Source organism: Camelus dromedarius, chromosome 16 (genome assembly GCF_036321535.1).
Source record: "Camelus dromedarius isolate mCamDro1 chromosome 16, mCamDro1.pat, whole genome shotgun sequence".
NCBI classification, from domain to species: Eukaryota; Metazoa; Chordata; class Mammalia; order Artiodactyla; family Camelidae; genus Camelus; species Camelus dromedarius.
Genome location: NC_087451.1, coordinates 25,754,696 through 25,779,950, shown reverse-complemented (window position 1 = coordinate 25,779,950; position 25,255 = coordinate 25,754,696). Strand labels below are relative to the sequence as shown.

The window sequence follows — 25,255 nt, the reverse complement described above, 5'->3', positions numbered from 1 at the left end:
GTTCATTGAGGACACACGCTGAGGCATGGTGACCAACCCCAGGCTGCGACCAGGCCAGCACGATGGCTCTGGACGTGGTTTGGGTCCTCCTGGTACTGCTGCCCGTTTCCTGACACAGCAGGTCAGACTGCTGGGGCTCAGGCATATTTGCTTATGTGACCTCACAGCGAACTTTCCAGGCTGACCCAGTGGCCCTCCCACCACGAACGCTGCTGGTGCACCACGGCCTCTCCTGCCTGCGAGCTGAACTGGACCTCCTGTGATCCCGGGGTCTGAGGACCCGGAGGCAGAGGCGACTCACCCCGAGGGGAGCAGGGCCTCCACATAGTGTCCCAAGACGTCGCCCCAGTCCCGGCTCAGCTGCTCAGAGGGCGGCGTTCACCTCTGCAGCCTGTTCCCTGCAGGGGGGCTGGGAGACAGCAGCGCTGCGTGAACCCAAGGGCACCCAGGGCTCGGGAGTGGGCAGCTCAGACTGTCCCAGTGTCATCAGCTGGGAAGGCCCATTTCTCCCTGCACTGAGCCCCGCTGTCGCGAGGGGACCCCCGCACAGCTTCGAGTGGCGAAGGCATAGCAGGCGGTGGGCAGGCAGACCCTCGCGGGGCTGCCCTTGGCCCTATCTCGTCCAGCAGTCCTGGCCCTGAGCACACAGGAGATACCGGCAGGAAGATTAAAATCCACAAGTGCGTCTAGCACCCTGCAACTCAACACCAAACACACCAACGCCTGGAAGACAGGCGAGGGGCTGGATCCAGACAGTGGAACGGGAGGATGCTGAGCTCACCGCCTCCCACAGATACACCAGAAATACACCCACACGGAGAACAGTTTTCACAGAACTCCTGCTGAGTACTGGCAAGAAATCTCATAAAACCAAAACTGCAGGAAAGATCACCAGGTAACCAGGTAGGACAAAGGAAAAAAGAATCGGGACGGGACCTGCGCCCCCGGGAGGGGGATGAGAGGGGAACAGGGCCTCACCCTGAAGGCCCGTCCACTGGCAGGGAGCTCAGGGCGCCCAGCAGGGGCAGAGGGAGCCCCGGGCTCGGAGGAGCGCACAGCGGCCGATGTGCAGAACAGAGACCAGCACACCCGGCCCGGGCCAGCCCACCACACACCCAGCCCAAGGTGTGCATCTGCAGGTGTGCGGGGTCTGGGTGCCAACACTGGGGCTTCAGGCGACAGACTCGAGAGGATGGGGGCTGGCCGCATGGAGACAGCTGAAGGGGCTGGAGGGTGTGTGGGCGCAGCCAGGGGCAAAAAGGAAGGAGCCTGTTCCCCCATGGAAGCCTCGTGGTTAATGCTGAGAAGGGAGGGGCTGTGCTCAGAGGCGGGACTGAAATCCAAAGGCCAGAGAAGCACCCAAAGGATGTGTGACATCTACCGCCGTTAGGAAAACAAGCCCAAACCACGAGACAGCACTGCACACCCACCAGGATGGCCAAAACTTTTTTTAAAAAAGGAATAAACGGGAGATAAGTGTGGGCAAGGATGTGAAAAAACAGGAGCCCTCTCACAGGGCCGCTGAGAATGCAAAACGGTGCAGCTGCCGTGGAAGTTTAGTGCTTCTTCAAAAGGTAAACACAGACTCTCGTGACCCAGCAACTCCGCTCCTAGGTACGGACCTAAAGGAACACGACAGGTGTTTAAACGCTCGTACGAGGTTTATAGCAACACTGCTCATGACAGCTGGGAGGTGGAAACAGCCCAAGTGTCCATCAACTGAAGAACAGATGAACAAATTGTGGTCCAGCCACACCATGGAACATCACTCAGTCATAGAAAGGACAGAGCACTGAACACAGGACCACAGGGGTGACCCTGGAAGACATGACGCCCAGAGGAAGCAGCAGACACGGGGCCACGTCCCATATGGCTCCATGTATACGGAACATTCAGAAGGGGTGAAACCACGGAGATGGAGCAGGCTGGGCTGCAGGGCCGTGACCCACACCCACCGACCAGACGCTCCTGGAGCGAGTCCAGGCATCCTGCTGTCCAGCCAGGGTGGAGCGCTGGTATCCAGGAAGGGTAGGAGCCTGGAGTCCCAAGGCCTGAGGATAGTTCATTGCTTCACCCACGAGCAACATGACTGCGCAACTCACAGCCTATTCCTGTGTGTTGTCTAAACCACAGAACGAAGCCAACATGGCTACGTATTGTTCCCGAGGTTTTGTGAGGGCACATGAGGCGTGTGGCAGGCTCTGCACGGTGTGGAGAGATCTGAATCTCACACCGGCTCCTCTCTGACCCACAGGACCACGGTGGGGCCGGGAGAGCCGGACTCACTGCTGACCACGTGGACAGGGAGCGGGGCCGGGCTGAGGGAGGCCATGTGGGCCAGCAGACGGCGGGAGGGCCGCCAGGCTCTGGGTGACGTCCGTACCCATGGCTCCTGCCAATATTCACCAGACGCCACACTGTCACCCGCTGGGGTCAAGGGGCAGAATCCTTTATTAAGGCACACGAGCTGCGGGCGTCCTGGCCGCAGCAGCTCCCAGATAAAGAGGAATGAACCTGCTTCTGTGGGCGCAGCTTCAGAACAAGAGCCACTGCCTGGCGTTGTCCCCTCTCGGGACGTCTGTGGAGGGAGGCCCCTTGCAGGCCACCCAGCCCCAGGCTGCAGGCTCAGCTGCTGGGCGCGCTGACTTTTGCCAACGCGCTAACAGCACAGCCCCCAGGGGACCACAGGAGCAGCTTCCATGACTTCTCGGCAGGGGCCACGGCTGTTCCTGAGCCCCAGGCAGAGGGCCACTTCTCAAGAGCGTGGTCTGGATCTCGACTTCTTAGCATACAGGCCAGACTTCAGGAGCCACCACTTCTGGAGATGGAAGGGGCAGGTGGAGGAAGTGGCTCTCTGGCCCCCACCCTGGCCTCATCTGTTCTGGGGACAGAAGGGGCGGGTGTGCCCAGGCTGGCGACAAAGGCTGCATTTCCGGGGCTTCTTGGCCACGGACCCCGCGTCTAAGGAACCGGCCCGGGCTCTCTTGCTTCTGGCCTCCGGCCCCTGGGTTCTTCCTCCACCTCCTGACCAGGTTGGGCCTCCCAAAGTCCCTGTGGGGAGAGCGGGGGCAAGGATGAGTGTAGCAGGGCCCCCCGCGGCCGTCCAGACAGACCCTGAGCCCTGACAGCCTCACGGCGCACTGCCCCAGGGAGGGGGGCCCCCCGCCAGCAGCTGCCTGAGGGCGTGCAGAGGCGGCACTGCTTCTGCCTTCCCTGCAGGAACCCTGATGCCTCCAGGCATTGCGGGGCTGACAAACGACCGTGGCGACACGTGCACCAGAACCACAGTCTGACACTAAGTGAACAGGGACTCCAAGAGAGGCAGGGAGGCGCCCATCCTATTGCAGAAACAGGCTGAAAAGCCATCCGTTCAAGGTCACACATGCAGCCTGAGAAACAGCCTTGTCTCACCACAAAGATCCCACCAGGCCTCTCGGTCACCCTTAGATGTGCGGTGAGGCATCCGCTGTGTCCCGGGGGAGCAGGTGCCTCCAGGTGTATCATCTACGCTGACCTGGTGTCCAAGTGGCTGCTCTCCCCACTTCTGGGGCCCTGGCCCAAGCTCTGTAACCTGGGGCAGGTTCTCGACATCAGGGCCAGGGCCTTCACCGTAAGAAACGAGGCTCACGGTATAGACCCCACAGGTTCACAAAGGCTGCACGGGCCGTGGCATCAGGCAGCCCACGTTCAAGGCTTGGGCTGTGTGACCCCAGGCAAGTCACCCCATCAGTCGGGGTGCACCTTCCTGGTCTGCACAGCCGTAGTCACGACGCTTACGCGACGGAAGAGGACGCGTGAACAGGGCGATGGCTCAGTGCCGGGCACACAGCAAGTGCCCAAGACCTTGTGGGCAGTGACCAAGGGGGAGGAGCAAGGGACCCTGCGCCCCCGGCCCGCCCCCTCAGGCCTGGGCAGCGGAACGCACCGGCAGCCTCACCTGGGGCCACGTTCTCGTCCACCCACTGGAAGAAGCCGCACTGCTGCTCCCGGGGCTTGGCGCACGTGTGGAACTGGCGCCCCCTGTTGGGCCCATCCTTCTGCACCGTGCGGGTGACGGCCGGCTGGCTGCACAGGCAGGACGCGCCGCCACCACTGTTGCCAAGCGTCGCCGGGGGGTTCCCTGGGCCGCCCCAGGGCCTGGGCGCCGAGGAAGGAGGCCCGCCTGCATCTGGCCGGCCGCTGTCGGCCCACAGGAAGAAGCTGCAGCCCCCGCTGCCACACTTGTAGAACTGCCGGCCCTGGTTGGGCCCCTCCTTCCGCACAGTGAGCAGCAGCGCCTCCTGGCCACAGTTGCAGGTCACCGAGTTGCTGTCACCACCAGCAGCGGGCGACAGCAGGGCCCCGGCCAGAGGCCTTGAGGGCCTGGCTGGCCTGGTGTCGGGAGGCTGGGGGTGGCTGGGCTGGTTGCTGTCCGTTCTGTTTAGAGCTTGGCTTGCCTGCAGGTAGCCGGGGGGCTGGCGGGCTGGCTGGGAGGCTCTGGGGGGCCCCCGTGAAAACCTGAGGTCCAGGACCTCCCTCAAGGTCTCATCACAGCCGCCGATGCAGCCAACAAACTCCAGAGGCATGGTCGGGGGAAGGCTGCCACGTTTAAACTTTAACTTCAACCTAGCGAAGCCAGAAAATGATAAAAAAAACATTATCCACCGGGGTGTGAGAGTCTCCTTGGCCCTCGGAGGGCTGGGCCCACCCCAGGCCTCCCAGGCCAGCCCCCTGCGCAGGAAACCCACCCAAGCACACCAACCCCAGCCCCTCGGTCGTCACAAGGGTGCAGAGTGGGAGGAGGTAAACGCCAAGACCCCAATTAATGGCCAAAATAGCAGAGCCTCTGACAGGCTCTTCCTGTGCCCGCAAGTCGGTGTGGCCCAGGGCCTCTGGGGGCCGCCGGGCCCCACACAAGGCCACGCTACTTGGTGACTGGCTGAGAAGCGCGTCATTGCTCTCGCTGCCCCATGCATGGGCGCTAGACCCTCCAGAGGCCCCAGCACAGGCAGTAAACCCAGCAGGCTGACTACAGGTGCGCAGGTGAGAGCCCCGCCTCTCCTAGGGAGCCAGAGATTAAACTGGCAAAAACGGAAAACAATGCATTCTTATCTTTTTGCCTTGGAAAATAGGTACATTTTATCCTAAAAACATGCTTATTGACGTTAATATACACTGCATGTTATAAACACATTAGTGCGTGTTTTGAAAGATACCTCTGCTTTCATTTAGAACATAAACCTTTGTGGTGTTTGTTTTGTTTCTACCAGTGGTGCTGGGGCCTGAACCGGGGACCTCGTACACGTTAGCATGTGCTCTACCACTGAGCTCCCGCCTCCCCTCCAGGACGTGGCGAAGCCTGATAAACACAGCCCACGAGAAGAGCCCTTTGGGGTCCCCCGTGACTTCCGACAGCACCAGTTCTGTACTGAGGCGTCCACGAGGGCTCTGGGCTTCCTGGACACGGCCGTCCCCAGCCTCGGCACAACCGGCGGGCGAGGGCAGGGGAAGGGTGGGCTCCCCTAGGACCCCCAGGGCTGACTTCCACACACACAACGGCAGCGACCGGATGAGAACAGAGTTAGGTGCCGGGCGACCCCCGAGGTGCCAAAGAATTAGGGCCGTGGGAGATGCCTAGCCGTGCTCCGTCCTGCACTGGCTCACCTGTAAACGGGCTGCGGCTGACACACGGGACACATACTCCCATCCCTGCTGGCCTCCAGCACGGTGTCGGGGAACCACACAGCCGACCGGCACTCCGGGAAGCCTGTGCAGCTGAGGTAGAACCTGGGGAGGACGGCCGGGGTCAGGCTGGAGCCGCCAGCCCCCGGGAACTGTCGGGAGGCGCCTTGCGTCTGGCGAAGAAAGGTCTTCAGTGATGAAAGGAGACACTGGTGGTTGCGCAGACACGGTCTCCGACACTGAGTGGCCCCCTTACTCACAAACCACTGCGGCAGCGCAGGGCCGGGGGCTGAGCGCTCCCACCCTCAGGACCCACGGAGGGCGCCACCAGCACCCCCGCTCTCTGAGCCAGCCCCGGTCTGCAGCGGCCTGGATACCTGCCAAGGCTGCACGAGCCACAGGGAACCTCTGTCCCCTCCCGCCTCACAGCCCGAGGGAGATGCCGGGGGAGGACACCGGGGCTCAGAGTGGGTAGTAACCCGCCTTGGGGCCCAAGGCCTGTGCGGGGCACGAGTAGGGTCTGCTGCTCTCCACACACCAGGTGAGCGATGTCTACCTGCAGGGGACACACGCCCTGCTTCCCAGCCCCTCCTCTGAGTTCCCAAGCCTCACACCTCCGTGGCCACTGTCCCATTGCTAACACCTTGTCCAGGGCTGGAAAAGCAGCCCTGCCCTTACAAACAGCAACACGCCCTGCAGAGGGCATCCAGCCAGGCTGGCAGGCAGAGGGGCACAGCTGGACACTGACCCGCCGCCCCTCCGGGTCTTGAGGACCATGTCCTTGCCGCACTGCGGGCACTTCCTGACAGGCTCTGGCACAGCCGGGTACAGGGCTTCTTGCTGGGCCGCCGCTGCCGCTTCCCCGAAGTACTGGGACAAGGCCTCATCCAACCTGAGGAAATGGCACCACAAGACGGCATCCTTACGTGCACAGCACACGCCCGTGACCCGAGGCACCGACGGGCTGCTCAGCCGCAGGCCTGACACGGAGAACGGGGCAGGTGGGAAGCTGGATTGGCCCCCGCAGCTCTCGGGGGGACCCCGCCTCAGATGCACAACCGCACAGGGTTCACACACACTGGTCTATCTGGATCCAAGTTTCAACAGCTTACACATTTCTTTTCAAAATTGGCACCAGCTGGGAAATGCGTTTTCTCTAACGGAAAACACACACTGTCTGTCCCAGCCATCTCTAAACATTGCATAGGGCAGTGGTCGCACGCCAGCACGGTTACTGACGCACGAGACTGTGCAGCCTCCTAACGGAAGGCAGAACTGAAATCGAGAGGTCGGCAGCCCTAGGGCCGGCAGCCCCAGAGGAGTGGACCGGGCCTTCCTGGTTCCTGCTCCTGCGCTGCCAGGCTCTGGGGAAGGGAGGCCTGGAGGGGGTGCGGGGACCAGACGGGCTCGCGGGAGAGCAGGCCCGGCACTCACTTCTCGGCTTTGGCCACCGCTTCGATGAACACCTGCTTGTACTTCTGGACCTGCTGCTGCAGGACGGCACACTTGTCCTTCTTCCCCTCACAGATGAGCTTCAGGTCAGCCTCCAGCTCGGCCCGCAGGTCAGGCTTGGACATCTCGTAGCCCATGGAGTCATAACCTGCGGGCAGAGCGCAGCATCCAGTGTGGCCCGGACACGCCCGGGGGCCTCAGCAACCCCCCACCCCCACAGGCCCCCGCCTTCTCACCTTCCACGAGCCCCATGCCCAGGTGCCCAGGGAGGAAGCGCTTGTCCGCCGTGAGCCCGACGTACATCCGGGCCTTGATGGTCTCGATGTGCTCCGCGTGCGTGGCGTCCGTGCCTGCGGGCCCCTCCGGGTTACTCAGCTGATCCGCGCTCCCCAGGGCCCCGTCTCCACCTGGATCCCCATTCCAGGTGGCACCTCCACTCACATCTGGCCCATGACAAAACCACAAGGGCCACCTTGCCTCTCCTCAGCGCCCACTTACTCCCTCAAGCTGCCAATTCCGGCTCTGAAATTCCCTGTGTAATCGCCCTACCCCAGCCCCACCCACGGGTCAGAGCTCCCCACCTCTCATCCGCTTCATTACAGTGCCCGTTTCCTCCCCTACCCACCCCTTTTTTTATGCTCTGACCAAGGGGAGCGTCTAAGATGCAGCTCTGCTGTCAAGGAAATGCAAATCACAACTACAGAGAAACAGCTGTTCACGCCCATGTGGATGAGTGTAACCAAACAGAAGACGACGACAAACCCTGGGGAGGGCGTGGAGAAACCTCAACCCGCACACAGTGCTGGCAGATTCCAAGATGGTATGGCTGCCGTGGAAGACAGTCTGCGGTGCCTCAAAACGTCAGTCACCAAAGGACCCAGCGAGCCTGCTCCTACGCATGGGCCCAACAGAACTGAGGCCCATCCACCAAAAACCTGTCCGGATGTGTTCACAACAGCCAACAGGTGGAAACGACCCAGACGCCCACGAGAGGATGAACAGGTAAAGGAAACGAGGTCCCCACATGATGGAAGAGGATTTGGGAAGGAACAGGAAGGAAGCACTGAGACGCTACAGCCTTGACGCGCCTGGGGACGTGCAGCATGAGACTCCAGGCACGAAGGCCATGAACCGTCTGTTTGTAAGGAATGTCCAAGACAGGCCATCTACTGAGCCAAAAAGATGAGCCCAGGGCTGGGGGCTGCAGAGGAGGGGCGTGGGCGAGGGCCATGACTGCTAATGGGTGTGAAAGTGTCCCAGTGTTGACCGAGGAGAGTCTACTGAACACTGAACTGTGCATGGAGCCTCAGTGAACCGCACGGCATGCAAATTCAGTCTCAGCGAAGCTGTTACCATTCTCTTAAAACGCAGCTCTGTGCTGCTTTCTTGGAAATCTCAGCCTGCTTTCTGCTGACCGCGGGACCACACCCAAGGCCCTCAGCCAAATGCACCAGGCCCCGCCGAGCTGGGCTCAAATCCTGTTCCTGGTCTCGCCTTCCAGACCCTGCTCCCTGCCAGCAGCACGTGCGCCCCATCCCCGCGCCATTCCCCGGCCCCGCCTCCACTGGCTCTGCCTTCGTTCACCAGGAGTGAACCGCCCCCACCAGCCGCATCTAACACAGGGTTTGACTTGCTTCTACCACTTGAGGAGCCCTTGAAGGGACGACTAGGCCCCATTACTCTTGTGTCCCCAGAACACAATTTGTTATTTTTTATAAACAAGTGACACTGAGTGAACTACCTGTAATTCTGCCTAAATCCACAGGCTGTCTGGAAGGCACAGTGATGGTGGCGGGCCCCGGGGGGGGGGGCACGTCCTCCTGGGTCACAGGACACAGAACTCACTGTGCAGCGCAGTGCTGTGCGAGGAGGGAACGGGGTGCCTCCTGACCCGCCCTGCCCCCCGGGCCAGACCCCCTGGACTCGCTGCCAGAGACAGTCCCAAGAGCTCTGGTGAAAACTGAGGGGACAGCAGATCAGCCATAGGGGGCCCATCTGTAAAGCCTGGGCCATGGGACTTACTGGGAAAAATAATTCTGCACCCACCCACCCTTTAAAAAATTTTTTTTTTCTGACTCTTGAACAATTATGGGAGATGATTTAACAAAAACTGAGCACATGACCACCCTCGGCCCTGGAAGGGTGGCAGACTCAGACTCCATGGGGCCTGGCGTGTGTCGGGCCAGTGAGCGAAGCCAAGTATGAGGGACAGAGAATAGCCACCACTCCAAGCCCACCCACCGTCCCCCGGGTGAGGGCGAGGACTGCCAGACCTCCTGATACTTTAAACGTTAGTACCTTGTTAAAAATAAAATAAAAACAACAAACTCTTGTGTAGACCAAAAATACTGAGTCTCTGGACAGGACCAGAGCAGGACGGCCCCCCATTGAGACCCGAGCGACAGAAACAGCTATGTCCGCGCGTGGATGGTGCAGAGCCGTGGTTAAGGGCATCATCTGCTAGTTACCTGGGCCCAGGTTCTCCTCACTCACGCACTCTGACCTTAATCACGAGTTCTTCCCTTCCCTAAGCCTCACTTCATTCCAGCGGGGAGAAGAGCACGGCCCCACAGGAGAGCTGCAGGGAAGACGGAGAGATGCGGCCCCCCAACCCCCAGCAGCCACTGACCGATGCCGTGCTTCTCCATGAGGGCGATGAGGTCGGCCTCAGTGAGCAGCTGCGGTGGGCTGGTCTCCCCGTCCACCAGCTCCACGGTGCTGGGCTGAAAGCGAGAGCCTTGCTCGTAGACGGGGAGGGTCTACCGGGGCAGCAGACGCATCGGTCAGACCCCCGCTCGGCACTCGGCCCAGACCCCAGCTCCGCTCCGTCCCCCGGGGCCGGCAACACACCTGTCTCCCCGCCACCCCCGCCCCCGAGGCCCAGGCTCCTGCCCGGACCTGTGCCTTCCCACCTTGTCACTCCAGTGGTCGTAGGGGTACACGTCCAGGTAGTTCCGGGCCAGAATCACCAGGCCGTGGGCCACGAAGCGCTCGCGCGCGATGTCGATGTCCACGGTGGTCTCCTGGCCCTGGGCGTCCCGGGAGCAGCAGGCCAGGAAGTGGCGGACGATGAGCTCATACAGCCGCCACTCGTTGCCCTGCGAGGAGAGGGAGCTGAGCCCCAGCACACAGCCTTGCCCAAGCCCGGGGCCCCGCGCCATCGCGCACACGGCTCCCGGCCTGCCAACGCCCAGGGCGGGCAGATCCCCTGCGAGCTGTGGGTCTGTGTCCGTGAGCCTCACCACCCTCGTCGGGTAGAAGCAGGCAAGGGAGTCCCAGGGTATAAACCCTGTCTAGGCAGAAAGCAAGGCAAAAGTGTAAGAGTTACTGACAGACCCCTTGTCTGGAGACACACAGGGTGAAGGTGCGGCGGCCTCAGACCAACTCCGGGAGCACAGGGCTCCTAGGGACTTTCCACCAACCCCGTGATCGCGGACTGAGTGAGGCTCCAGCTACAGGGCCCACAGAGCGTACTCTCACGGCCAGCAGCCTCCTGAGCACATCTGCGCCGGGAGGGAGGGAACCCCGCAGCTACCCAGTCAGGTGCTGACTATGGTGTACCACATGGCAAACAGTCGGAAACGACTTAATCTTTCAAAAACAGATTCGGCAAGATAACTTACAATGTATCTACGTGATCATCAAATATCACTAAAACACTTCAGCATATGCGGTTATACTCGTGATACAAAATGAAACAAGCAGTTTACAAAGCTGCTTAAGATTACAATTTAATTGTAAGAAAATTAAATACACACAGAGAAAAATGGGGTTCTCGGTAGGAGGCAGTGAGATTACAGCCCACTTTTCTCTTCCCTATGATCTTTTTATTTTGTAAACAGCCTGAAATAAACATGTATCACTTCTGGAATCAGGAGCAACAAGATGGTAAGTCTGCAGCCGGGGCCCCAGAGCGGAAGCCCAGAGGAGCAGATGGCGGGCGCGGATGATGGGCTGGGGAGCAGGCCATGGGGAGGCCCATGGGGCCGGAGCGGGCCCAGAGGTGGCCCTGAGGTTTCGGGAAGGCGACAGAAACTGAAACCGAGCCAGGTGCGGGGGCTTTGTAGGCGCTCAGGGAACAGGCTGCCTGCTGTGTGCAGAGGGTCAGGGAAGCAGCTCACGGCAGGGCCGGAGGAGTGAGGGCTGCACGGAACAGAGCCCACTGCGGAAACCAACCTGCAAGCCGTCGGTGTACTTGGTGGGGTGGATGGGAGGGTGAGCTTGGTCAGACTTGTTCCCATTGCGTGGGGTGGGGCCACCCTGCTCTAGAATGTTCCGGGCAAAGGCCCCCCAGCGCGGATCCGGGGTCTGCTGCTCCACCAGCACCGTCAAGTTTAAGTCTTTGGGGAAAATGTTTGTTTCAGTTCGGGGATAGCTGATGTACCTAAAGCAAAGCCAAACAAACAGAACGAGAAATCGCGAAATCTGCCTGTAAATGTCAGAATTAGCTTGAAAACACCGGTGACACCAGCTGCAGCCGGTCTGAGCCAGCCTGGAGGTAAGGACTTCACCTTGCCAGGGAGAGACCCAAGGTGTGACTCCCAGTGGGTGCGGGGCTGCCCGGCGCTCCTGGGGCCCTCCCGGGCTCCCCACTTCAGTGACAGAACCACCCCAGGACACGCCTGCGGCCCTGACCGCCGCAGCAGCGTGTGCTCCATGACACTGCCCAAGAACTGCAACGTGGGCCCTGAGTGTAATTTTCAACGTTCTATTAGCCACTTAAACACTCCTGGGACCACTTACATCCTCTCTCATCTGCGACTTCGAAACCCACTACACGTTGACACCCGCGGCACCTCCCGGTTCAGACAACCCAAACCACGTGCTCAACAGTGGCCACACTGGGCAGTGTGGACCATGCTGTCCCCGGACGGCGCTGGGTGCTCCTGACCCTAGCTGGATGGTTCACAGCAGGCAAACAACTCCTGAAGGAGTGGCCCACCCTGGCAGCACCCCATCTGCTGAGAGGTCGAGAGCGGGACATGAACGTACCCCGCGGGCTCTCACGGGAGGAGGTAAGTGATTCCGCATCAGAAGAGAAAAACCAGTGCCAGAATTCTCCTACTCTGGGCTCAAGTCATTTCTAGACAGTCTGTGTTCCCACGGGCTCTGTTTCTAAAATATCTCACCCAGATACCGATGCATCGAACTCCACGCCCAAACATACACTAATACTTACCCCTGAGTGTAGAGCCTTTCAGCAATCCTCATGGTTTCCTTAGCATTTATCCTCAACTTCCGAGAAGCCAGCTTCTCAAGCTCCTGTTAAATGTGTGGACAGGTGTGTGAGGTCACAGGGCGTGAGTCAGAGGGCATGACACGCCAATTCCTCCTCCTCAGAGCCGTCTGGCCCCGTCCCCCAGCTGTCCTCACACGTGTCTCAAAGGCTGTGCCTAAGAGAGAGTTCCTGGCCTGCTAGGCAGAGCCAGACCCGAGCCCTGGGTCCTCAGACTGTGACGTGCAAAAGCAAGATTCACCAGGAAGCAAGCAGGTCCCTGGGCCCCAAGCACTGGGGATGCTGACAGAGGAGGGCTGGGAGACGGGCCAGAAATACGCACTTTCCACAAATGTCTAATATGGTGACTGTAATACCAGCAACCTGAGAGCCGCACTTTGGGAACGCCATCCGAACCCTGGGATGTTCCCCTGGGTGACGAACCCCCTTACCCTTGGGGACAACCAGCTGTCCCTTCCCCTTGGTGACACCCCGACAATGCTGCTGGCTAGATGTCAAAGCATGTTAACCAGTGAGGGATAAAACAGCCCACTGTGTGCAACCAACCTGTAACTGTCCCCCATCACCCCTCACCACGCCCCCCCCCACATACCCTGAGAGAATGTCCCTGAACATTCTGCGCATCCATCCTCCAGAGCCACCCCACAGTAATTGCACCCAGATTTTCCTGCACAGCGGTGACTGGAAATGGGCACCCTGAGTCCCAATGGGTGTCTCTTCCTGGGGCCAAAAATTTGAGAAGCCCTGTTCTAGGGTAGGCTCATAAAGTGGATGTTTAAAATGAAGGTTATGTGGATGATGCAGAAGCAGTAAAAAAAAATGAGGTGGAAAAAACTAGCTATTCCAATTATAATGCCGTAAAAAATGGCACGGAATAAAATGGAGGAAGACACCAGAGTTACCTCAGCAGTTATGGAGGGAGGGCCAGGTGACAGATGACCTCTTCCTCTGTTTCCCAAGCCCCACGTAAAACAGTCATGCTGCATTTGCTACCTTGTTAACGGGCCAAGCCGGCCGCGCTCTGGGGGTTTGTTTTCCCTCAGAGCGTCCACGCGGCACCGGTGAGAGCGAGGCCTCCCACCACTGGGCACCGTCTGCAGTGGAGCTCCTGGGGGTCTAGCCCAGCACCCCCCCAGCCCCCAGACATACCACAGTGTCCAGAGCTTGAGGCCTCCACTTGCTCTTTGCCTTGGACCTGACCTCCACCACGGTCGCCCTGGGATCCTAGAAAGCCAAGAAGAGCAGAGGTCACTTTAACCCGCTGGGGCACCTTCACTGGCCTTCTTGTGGCTGCCCCGGTCCTGCCCACGAGCTCCCCGCCCCCAGTGCAGGACCCCGGGCACCACGCCCTGCGCCAGCGGCCGGCACCAGCTTCCCGCTCAAAGCAAGACTTTGAGGGCGTGGTCCCAAGCCCGAGGGCCCGAGGGCCCTTCTCCGAGGCCGACGACGCGCCTCCTGCGTTCAGTTTCCTATCTACGCGCATGCGTATTACCGTTCTTTTTAAAATTCATGATGATACAGAGTTAGAAACAGGAGAAATGACACGATACAGGCTGGAGAACGCCGCTCATATTGAGACCAACCTCACTTCAAAGGAACACAAACGGACAAGGGACTCAGCTTAAGAGATTTGTTTATGAGGGTGTTTATACATCAGAACCCAACTTTCTCTGCAGACAGACTGGGGGCCGGGTGTTCCCAGCAAAGAGCGGGAAGGAGCCCACCTGCCACACTTCCCTGCACCACATCCTCATCTTCTTCATTGAACAGATAAACACGCCGAGTCCCAGACATGCCAGCTGTGTACCCCCCAGGGTCAAAGGGCAGAGCAGAGACAGGTGGTCCTGAGAGGCTGGTGGCCTCAGGAGTGGGGGAGCAGACGCGCGGGGAGCAGGGTCCACGCGGTCACGGCGGAGGCCCCACCCCAGGGGCACCGTCAGCACCAGACGAATAACACGAAACACACTGCGTGTCCGGAGTGTAGCAGTGTCCGTGGTGGTTACTCCCTGCTGCCAAACCCATCGTGAATTGCGGGGGCTACAGCCGACTCAGCACACCTAGAGGTCTCCGAGTTTAGTCCCGGTCCCACCGTGTGCAGCCCTGGGGTTATAGCAGGTCACTAGGTGCAGTGGTGGCCACTTCACAAAGCGGACAGTCCGAGGGTGACTCAGACACCAGCCTGCAGCCTGAGTGGGTCTTGGTCCCCTCCGGCCTTCGCTCAGAGGTCACCCCGAGAGCAGCTCCCTACCCCCAGCCGTTCCCTGGCCCTTCCCCCACTCCCCTTTCAGTGGTTATCACCGCGTGAACCCGGTCCCTCGGCTGCACCCTTCCCGTGTCTGGGTTTCGTCGTCTGACCCGGGGGAGGGACTGGGCCAGAGGCCGTCCGCGCTCCCTCCAGCTCTGGGAGTCCACGGTCCAGGCTGGTCCGTACTCCCCACTGCTAAGAGTGTACTGCCTCGGGGAGGGGCTTCTCGGCATTTCTGGCACTACCTGCAAGCTCTGCAGGTCTTCCCTGGCCTGTCTTCAGTGCTGTTTTCGTGCAGTTCTAGACTCACTGGCGCCCCAAAGTGATGTCCTGAGACGCACACTGAAGGCTACCGTTCAGCGGGAGAGGGGACAGGACCACAGCTGCCAACAGAGGGCAGGTGTGGCCGGGGAGCCACGGGAGGCCTCACCTCCATGCACAGCTGATAGAGGACAAGACACGCCGTGTGGTTAAAGAGACGGTGCCTCTTCCAGCTGAACTCCACCGTCCCGTCCTCATGGTCGTGAGTCACTGTATGGGACACACAGGAAGGCCATGGCTCAGAGGAAAAGGTCTGTCACGGTCAGAGCCAAGAACCGTGAAACTGGGGAGGCCACTGTGGACACCTGAAGGGGATTCTGAAAACGGTGATGGGGGGAGGGCAGTGAGGCTCAGACCGCACTTCGAACGAGTGCCCAGGACACCCCTTGAGCCCCGTCACCCCAGGTCCTCGGGTTCTGCACCACGACTGGCCTTACCTCTAATCTTGTGGAAGGTTTCCGGCACGAACGCCTGGATGGCTTTGAACCTCTCCACCACGAAGCCCAGGGTGGGGAACTGGCAGCTGCCATAACTGACCAGTTGTTCCGCCAACACCGCGGGGAAAATCTTCTGCAGCCGCAAGGTCTGGAACCTGGTGAAGGCGGCCCCTGGGAAGAAGGAAGGGAGGGAGGGAGGGAAGAGAGGACAAATGGCAAGGTCAAAGTCAGCTGCTCCGCCAAGCCCACGCCCACCCGGCCTGCTGCCCCTCACCGATCCGCAGGTCCAGCTCCTGCCTCACGTCCACGGCGTCGCTGACTTTCTGGTCAGGCTCCGTCAGGTTCTCGCAGGCCACCTGGACGGCGCGGGTGGTGATCTCGGAGAAACGTGCTCGCAGCACCGGCAGGCCGGGCTTCACTGTGGGACAGAAAGAGGCAGCGGGGCCGAGTCAAGGCACGAGGCTCACCGCCCTCTCCTCACACAGGGGCCCGTCTTGAAGCACCTTGAACAGAGAGCGAACCAGGTCAAGAAGCCGCGAGGAGTCCTGTTTTCCTGCTTCTGTCAAGGTAGCGACACACTGTGAGAGGGAAACCTCACTGTGACCGGCTGAGTGTTGTTGGGAGCAGCAGAGGGGCTGAGCAGAAAGCTCAGCTCTCCTGGTGAGCTTTCGAGACACCAACCTCGCTTCCCTTAAAATGCCCAGAAGGGCAGTGTCGTTAACTTACAGGCTCTAAGGGAGAGGGGGAAGGGGTACGTTAGGAGTTTGAGACTTGCAGACACTCACTACTACATACAAAATGGGTAACAACAAGGTCCCACTGTGCAGCACAGGGAGCTATAGTCAGTATCCTGTAATAACCTACGATGAGCAAGAATGTGTGTGTGTGTGACTGAATCCCCATGCTGTGCGCCAGAGACTAACACAACCCTGTACATCAACTATACATCAATTTAACAAGAAGGGAGGAAGGGAGGAAGGAAGAAAGAAAAGAAAAGAAAAGAGAAGTCCTGGGGGAGAAATTTCATGTCCTGTTACGGAAATATGGGATATACACACTGTCCCTGAAAGTTAGCGTATCTAGCCCCGGAGTTGTTCTAGCTTCAGACAAAAGCGCTTAGTGAGGAGGGAACCCCCTGTTGCAGCCCAAGAGTGGCCTGCACAGCTTCCTCTAAGTTACCCGGCATCATCACACTCACTGCAACAATCGTTCATTACTGTTCAGGCTCTGTACAAAGTGTACAGGAGAAAAAGAAAAAAACCAAACAGAATGTCTTAAAACTATTCTTCACACTTTACATGTGGTGGGTACACTCTTTGTTAATATTCAACATATCACTTTTAAAAACAGAATATGAAGTCTTTGCTCTCAGGGAGCTGGCAATCTACTTGGACCAGCCCTGGGCACAGGGTCCAGCCACTGCCACGCAACTGGTAGGCCTGGCAGAGGGACCTGGTGCGGAAGGGACATGGGGAGGGGCTCAGGCACAGCCACGCACAGAGAAGATGGGAGAGCCCCTCCCATCCCGTGTCCAGGGCACAGACACTCAGGGGCCATCACTCATCGGCCCCACACACATGGATAATCTGGCACAGACACTCAGGAGCCGCCACTCACCAGCCCCGCACACGTGGATAATCTGGACACTCACCGGCCCCGCACACGTGGGTAATCTGGCACAGATACTCACCGGCCCTGCACACGTGGATAATCTCAAAGCCGATGTTTTCTCCTTCTCGGTCACAGTCAGTCCAGATCACTAGGGCCTGGCACTGCCGGGTCTCCCGCTCCAGAGTTTTCTGCAGTAGCCGGTGGGGAAAGAGCAGTGAGCGTGGTCCCGGGACAGCCCTGCGCGGGTTCTGACCCAGCACTCGAGGCTCTTGGAGGAAGCCAACTCGGTGAAGAAGAGGCCAAGAAAACTGTCCCCACCATGGTAAGGGTGCGAAGTCACTAGTCCCGCCCCTAGCCTGGAACCACAGCCCCACCAATTAGCTTCCGGAAGCCTGGGGGTTTAACACAACTAGCCCAGCCTGATGGACCTGAAACACAGCTCTAACACACACTTATAGCTCTGGGGGTTCTCATCAAGTCCTGGCTTAAAAGAAAACAAAAAAACCCTAACTGCATTTCATCCCAAGGGCTCCTAATTAGCCGTGAAGTAAGGGTTGGTGCCCAGAGAGCTGCAGGGTTCACAATCCCCTGTCGGACGCCCACCCGCACTCTTCCCTCCCACCGGGGCTGGGGGAGCCGGAACCAGGGAGCTAACACACTCACGCCAAGGGTTCAAACAGCCACCCGCCCTGAGAAGTCTCTCAGCCACTAAGCTTAAATGGCTTCATTTACAACACGGGTGGGACTAATGTTTTAAACCATAGTACTTAGTCGGGTGGAAACCCTTATCTCTAAATTCTCATGCATTCAAAATACAGAAATCACTTGGTTTAATTATTCGGTGGTGGTTTAACTCCAGTGCCTACGTCTTCCAAACCATCCTACCTTGATGTCTACAAAGTTCTCCGGGCAGTACTTCTCAATTCCTGCTTCAAAGAGGACAAGAGGATTGCAGCTCTGCCTGGAAAAGAAACAAAAACGCAAAATCTCCTACCTAAGCACGTGACAGAAAGTCCTGTTTTAAGGGAAAGAAACTGCCCTCATGGTTACGTCCCGAACAGAAAGCCCCCACCCCCGTGAAAACGCAGAGGATTACAGACAAGGCCGGGACCCTGGCACAATGCGCTTCCCAGGATGACCGACAGGGGCTGCGAACTGGAAATCCTGGGACTCTTCCCGCACATCTGCAGCGGGGCAAACAGTCTGATGGCAGTATGAGAAAGGCCTGCCTATTTTGGAGAACACACCTGAAAAAAGTGGCTGTTTATTATAAACACATGGTAAAAATGCACAATGTATCAGTCAAATCTAGGTCACTGCTATGGTCTCTATGACTTGTGTGCCCCCAAATTCACACGCTGGAATCTTAACACCAGTGTGATGGTGCTGGAGGCAGGGCCTGTGGGAGGGGATTAGCTGGTGAGGGTGGAGCCTCCTACAAGGGACCCAGCCGGCTCCCCGGACCCTCCCCCAGGTGAGGACACGCTGAGAGGTCAGCAGGCCTCCCCAGACCACGCTGGCACCCTGTCTCCTACTTCTAGTCTCTAAAGCTCAGAGAAACAAACTTCTGCGGTTTAAAAGCCACCTGGTGTGTGATGTTTTGTCACAGCAGCCAAATGGACTCAGTCACCTTACTATTATAAGCCACACAGTGGCACCAACATGCCTCGAAACTCCTGTGATACTTTACAGCTCACCATAATAATCAGAAAGCTCTTCCCCAGGGACCCTACTGACCATTTACGAAACTGCATCTGGAAATCGTGGGCCAGCAGATGTCCAGAAACGGAAGTCATTACCATGGTAACGTTCTGAATGACAACAAAACTCAAGTTAGTCTTTCAGCAATTAGATTTTGCCAAATCATTCAAATAAAAGGGAGTAACTTCTATTGAAGGGTGGAGGGGAGGAAGGATAAACAGGCAGAGTGTACGACTGTCAGGGCAGTGGAAACAGTCCACGTGACATGAAGACAACGGGTCCGTGTCATTTACGTTCACCCAGACCCACAGAATGCACACTGCGGGAGGGAACCCGACGCCAGCTGTGGACTCTGGGTGACGTGTGTGGGCGCAGTTTGGCCAGCTGCAACGAGCAGCCCTGGGGGGCTGCTGACGACGTGGCTGTGCTCGTGCAGGGGCGGAGGTGGGGGAGATGTCTGTACCTTCCTCTCAATTTTGTTCTGAACCTAACATTGCTCTAAAACAATAAAGCCTATTAAAAACAGAAACAGTTGATCGGGAAAAAAACCAAACACATCTCTTAAAGCCAAAAGGCACAGTGGCTCAATCCCCATTCTCATTCTGGTACCAAGAAGCCTCTGAAGCACTTAGAATATCCTCAAACTACTGTCGTTAGCTGCTTTCTTGCACTGAAGAGCTGAGTTTGGGACCATATTCTGCAAAAAAGAGACTTCCTTATAAATCATGAAATGATCACCTGCCACCAAGGATCTGGAGGTCCTAACAAAAGGTCCTCTTAAAAGACAGCAACCTACTCGGCAGTGGCCAGGCTGACTAACTCTTCTTGACCAAAAAACTCCAAAATACAAGCAGTTTAGGGAGGGTTTGTAGTAAACAGCTGCTCTTTTTAGCCATAACTAAAAACAGCAAAATGGCACAAGGGTCTGAAAGCACACGTGAGCCACATGACAGGAACGCCGCAGCACCTACCTGGCCATACAGGTGATAATCAAACTCATAGATCTTGTTGAATCTAGAAAGTCCTTCCCTCTACACAAGACAAAAATAAAGAAAAGATATCAATTACATAAAGAAACAAAAGATTCCTCAGCATAGAGATCCAGCAAAACCCAGACAAGTGGGGATGCTGAAAATGCAACAGCATTTCCCACGGATAAAAACTGGGCAAAATTACCAAGACCGCTTATTAAGAGGTCCCTTAGAACACACTTAGCAGCACGCACTTGGTAGAGCCCACAGAGTTTTTATGCTGGAAGGTGATCTTGCGTTCAGCTAAAACTACATAACAGCTTTCTACAGATGAGAACAGACTCGTCCGAGGTCACACGGCAGATGGGGGACTGGGACATCCTCTCGAGACCTTCTCCTTTCTCCCCACATCTCTACTTTCTGGCCACACACCAGCTGCACCAACAAGCTGACCAGAGGCAGGGCGTTCACCTTTCTGAACCTCAATTGATTCTTGAGTAAAGTTGCCTGTAAGGTCCCTCTGGCTCTGAAATCCAGTAACGCTACAAGCCCCAGTCGGGCCTGGGAGCCAGGCTACAAAGCGCTTCCTTACCTGCACTTGCGGGAGAACCAGGCCCTCTCAGGGGAGACCCCACCTTCTACAAAGGTGTTAAAAGTAGCTAAGCATGTGAGTTTCACACCCACTCTGCACAGGAGACAAGATGTGGGCCAGGCGGGACCTGGGGAAACCTTCCAGGACCAAGACATGTCACATGGAGAAGACTCTCCCCCGGCCTCACAGACACGAGTGTTCAGTGTGGACCACTGAACGGGGCTCTCTTTGAGGGGTAACAGCAAATTTAAAGGAATTTATTTCAGGATCTGATCCCTACGAGGGCACCGCTCTAGTGTTGCCAAGGAAAGAAACTCCCCTCTACGAACTCCGGTTGCTGGTCAAGCCCTTTCATGCTACAGAAAAGCAACTGTCCAGCCAATGGCTTCCACCTCTTTCTAAGGGAGCGCTGAAGCCTTCGCAGACTCTCACACGGCCTCCGGAACATAGCAGGGCCAAAACCCTCTGGCTGTGACAAGGCCGAGCTGCTGCCAACCCAGCCTCTCCCCGCTCACCCCAAGTGGCTCTCCCGGGAGGAGTCTGGAACCCGCTCTAATCCTCTCCAGGGGACAACCTGTCCAACAGCACGCGTGCGGCCCGGGTCCAGGCTCTCCCAGGCAGCCTCCCCTGCCAGAGGAGAGTCTTGAGGAAGTAAGATGTCTTTCCTGGCACCTCAGACCTGCCTCTCTGTAGCTCCCAACTGAAGTGGGTACTCAACCATGTGCGATTCCACCTCTTGGGTGAGGTGCTCACGGCAAGGGTGGCTCCCTAATTACGGGAGACTTGGAGCCTAGAGAAAGAAAAAGACCCAGCAGACTGACCAAGAATGTAGCATCTGTTTTCCTCCTACAGGGCCATCCATCCCCACTATTAAAACAAATACCAAAACCAGAGCGGGTCCGCCTTCACTCAGCACTGTGGGGACAGATCGCACTGCTGCCACTCAGTCTACCACAAGACTCTGTCTTAGGATTCCTTCTTCTAAACATAAAAATAAAACCATGAAAAAACGGTGCACACATAGAAAAGTCCTCGAGATCTGTAAGTTATTAACAGGGGCTACTGAGGGCAGTGGGGACGGTACACTTGATGCGTATCTGCGTCCTCTGAATTTTCTGCAATAATTACCACTGTTTAAGTACTACTGTTAAAGAAAAAAGAGAAAAATTCCACCTCTTGTTAGTGTTTTGGTAAATTTCTCTCAAATGTACATATATTTGTATATGTTCGTATATGTGTTTGAAAGTCTTCTCCATAACAGACTATCTACCGAAGAAAGCACAGTTTATTTTAGGATCCACGGCCGTCACTAGTTCTTGTTATTTCAGGTTTTTGCTATTACAAAGCTCAGGGCCATCCTCTGATTCCGAGTTGTGTGTGTGAATGTCTTGGCTCCTCTATCAGAATTCCAGTTTCTTGAAGGTAGGGATTTTGTCATTCAAAGCAAACTCTGTGAGGGACAGATAAACAAATGAACAGGCCCTGTCACTGTCTCGGGGAGTGACAGGCCGCGGGAGGGGGACAGGCAACTAGATCCCGGGACCCGTGACGACCATGACCGTCATCACCGAGAGAAGGAAACGGTCGCAGAGGACACTGAGGAAAGATGTCACAAAATAGGTTACATTTAAGTTGCTCCCCCCGTTTTCTTTTAAAAGATAAGAGAGTTCATCAGGAGAGATGAGGCAAAATGTCATTCCAGGAAGAAGGACCAGAATGTGTGAGAGCACAGTGAACCTCCACCTTCCACACTGACTGCTTCCACCACCTCTGCCTCTCCTTTCCCTCTGCTCCCCTGCAAAGTGCCCCCAGGTCCCTAGACTTCAGGCCTCTAACCCCCATGTGCAGAAGCCCAACACTGTCACCCTGGCTCAAGCCTTCCATTCTCCAAGTGCCCCACTGCCAGGGAGACTTCATAAAGCACAAATATGACCATCCCCACCCCTCTGCCCCATGCTTAAAACCTACACTGTTCTTCTCAACTGATGCAGAAAAAGCATTTGGTAAAAATTCAGCACCCTTCACGACAAAGTGAAGTGTGGCATTTACAAAAAACCCACAGCGAACATCACACTCAATGGTCAAAGATGGAAGCTCTTCTTCCAAGTTCAGGAACAAAACAAGAATGCCCGTTTCCACCATCGTTATCTGGGATTACTAGTTCTAGCCAGAGCAACTGGGCAAGAAAAAGAAATAAAAGACATTCAGATCGGAAAGAGAGAATCAGAACTCTCTCCCCTTGCAGTCAGCATGATTTTACAGGTAGAAATCCTCAAGAAGCCACAGTGAAACTTCACGCCAATAAAGCCAGCAAAGTTGCAGGATACGAGGTCAACATGCAAAATCCAACAGCAATGAAGAAAATAACACAGAAAGACAGAAACCGACAGCAGTGAACAATCTGAAAAGGCAACTAAGAAAACAGCTCCGTTTACAACAGCATCCAAAAGCACAATGAAAACTACAGCTCATTGCTGAGAGACCTAAATCAGCGGAAAGACAGGCTGTGTTCAGACTGGAAGACTTAGTATTGCGATGGTAAATTCATACGGAACTGCAAGGGCCCCAAGTAGTCAAAAAAGTCTTCAAAGAGATGAACAAAGTTGGAGGACTCACACCACCCAGTTTCCAAACTTACTACCAAGCCACAGTAAAGCAAACAGCGTGGCACTGGCGTGAGGACAGATATACAGAAGAACGGGACAGAACTGGCAGTCCAGAAAGAAACATCTATAGTCAACTGATTTTTGACAAGGATGCCGAGGCCATCCTATGGGAAACGGACGGCCTTTTCAAAAAACGGTGCTGGGAAAAACTGGACATCCACGTGTAAAAGAATGAAGTTGGACTCTACACTACGAGAAAAACTAACTCAAAATGGATCAATGACTAAAATATAAGAGCTAAAACTCTTAGAAGAAGGGGCAAATCTTCCTGATCTTCAGTCTGGCCATGGTTTCTTAGACACGACAGTAAAAGTCTAACCAACAAAAGAAGGAAAAATAGATAAACTGTACTTCATGAAAATTAAAACTTCTTGTGCATCAAAGAACACTACCAAGAAAGCAAAAAGACAACCCACAGTATGAAACAGAATACCTGCAAATCACGTATCTAACAAGGACCTCGTATCCCAAATACACAAAGCACGCTTACAGCTCAGCAGACCAACAATCCAATTCAAAAATGGCCAGAAAACATGGACATTACTGCAAAGAAGATGGAGACATAGTGGCCAGAATGCACATGAAAAGGTGCTCAGAGACAAAACCACAAGATACTTCAAACCCACTAGGATGGAGATGATTAAAAAAAAAAAAGAACAAGTGTTGACAGAATGTGGAGAAAAAGGAACTGGTTAGAATGCAAGATGTTTCGGCCACTTTTGGAAAACAGTTTGGCAGTTCCTCAGAAGGTTAAACATAGAGTTACTTGTGGCCCAGCAACTTCCCTCCAAGGAACTTATTCAAAAGAAGTGAAAACACTTATCCAAAGAAAAGCCTGTACATGAAGGTTTACGGCAGCTCTACTCACAACAGCCAAAAGGCGGGGCCAACCCAAGTGAAGAACGGATAAACACATATGCTCTCTATCCGACAGGATATTATTCGGCCCTGAAAAAGAATGAAGTAATGATACACACCACAGCATGAATGGGTTTCAAAAATGCTAAGTGAAATAAGCCTGACACAAAAAAGCCACGTGTTATACGAATCTTTTCATATGAAATACCCAGAATAGACAGATCTTTGGGGACAGCTGCTGGGAGGACCGGGGAATGGAGAGTGACTGCGTAACGGCTCCGGGGTCTCCTTTCATTGTGATCAAACCTGGTATGAGATAGAAGTGACCGACACACAACCCCGGGAAGGTACTAAGTGCTGATCTGTGTGCTGCAAGGCGGTAAACACACAAAACACACTAATCCCTAATCCGCTCAAAAAGTGTTTACTGCCACTGGCTCCTCCCCCCACCATCCCGCACTCCCACTTCTCAGGTTTGAACATGCCGAACTGTTTCAAGGCACATGTTCTTTATACGTGCCACTTCCACTGCCTGGTAAAACTTCGAGACTGAGCCCAAACATCCACCCAACAAATACCGCCGGACTCTCGTGTATCCCAGACACGTATCAGGCCCGAGGAACACAGCAGCGAGCGAAGCAGAGGCTCCTTCTCCTTGGGCGCTTAGAGTCCCAGGAGCGGCGGCAGGGACTCGGAGGGCCCTCCGTGACCCTCCTTCACAAACCCTTTCTCCCCGAGCAGCTCCTTCGCGCCTCCGTGTCCAGAACACCCCGTACCCCGAGCCCCGAGCCCGCCCGTCTCACGGGGTTCGTTTGTGCCGACGCGGCCTCTCAGCCCGGCGTTCCCGGCGTCGCCGCGTCTGTGCCCCGGCCGCAGGGTCGGGCGTGCGGCGGCGGGGACGGCGCGCTTCGTGGGAAGGATCCCGCAGGCGCGAGGACAGGCTGGAGGAGTCTGGCGCGCGGCCCCAACCCGGCAGAGCTTCAGAACGTGACGGTGCAGACGCCCCGGCTCACCCCGGACCTAGAAAGGCGCCGCCCCGGGGCTCCGGGGCCCGGACGAGCTCGGCGGCCCCGCCGTGCCCGGCGCACCCAAGGCTTCCAAGCACGCGAGCGAAACGTCCGCTACGCTCCCCGACGCCAAGGGGCCGCCTCACCCGCCGCATGCGGCCGCCGGACAGCAGGTCGGCGATGCCCTTGGCCGCGTCGTTCTTCTCGGCCACACAGAGGATTTTCCGCACGCCCCGGAAGGCCACCTCCATGGCGGCGCGGGTCAGGGTCCGGGCCCCGGGCCGCGGCAGCCAGCGGAGCGCGCGGCGGGCGACCGGGAGGATCATCCCCGGGCCCCGCGCATGCTGAGGCGGCACCCCCGGCCCCGGAGTCTCCCGCCGCCCCGCGCGCAGCCCGCTTCCGGCCGCCTTCCCAGCCCGCTTCCGCGGCGCCAGCCGCTCAGCGCCGCGAACTACAACTCCCAGGGCTCCCCGCGCTCCGTGCCACTCGCACAGCAC

At 56.8% G+C, this 25,255-nt stretch overlaps 1 protein-coding gene across 5 annotated transcripts; it reads right to left on the bottom strand.

Moving 5' to 3' along the window:
* Positions 1–1,642: 1,642 nt before the first annotated feature.
* TOP3A (DNA topoisomerase III alpha) lies at positions 1,643–25,169 on the bottom strand. Of its 5 annotated transcripts, none has more exons than XM_031467473.2 (19): positions 24,905–25,169; positions 19,636–19,695; positions 18,701–18,774; positions 17,849–17,924; positions 17,043–17,151; positions 15,627–15,770; positions 15,353–15,523; positions 15,025–15,125; positions 13,499–13,573; positions 12,293–12,375; positions 11,290–11,497; positions 10,026–10,211; positions 9,743–9,836; positions 7,350–7,463; positions 7,096–7,261; positions 6,410–6,553; positions 5,644–5,766; positions 3,926–4,605; positions 1,643–3,051 (listed from the first exon to the last, which is right to left on the bottom strand). In XM_031467473.2, exons 1-19 carry the CDS (start codon positions 25,082–25,084, stop codon positions 2,873–2,875), a joined length of 2,967 nt encoding a protein of 988 aa, XP_031323333.1. In that variant the 5' UTR covers positions 25,085–25,169; the 3' UTR covers positions 1,643–2,872. The 5 variants fall into 5 exon arrangements, with proteins under 5 accessions (XP_031323333.1, XP_031323332.1, XP_010991894.2 ...); XM_031467472.2 differs by having other exon boundaries at positions 9,743–9,872; positions 24,905–25,168; XM_010993592.3 differs by having other exon boundaries at positions 3,938–4,605; positions 9,743–9,872; positions 24,905–25,167.
* Between the last annotated feature and the right edge of the window lie 86 nt (positions 25,170–25,255).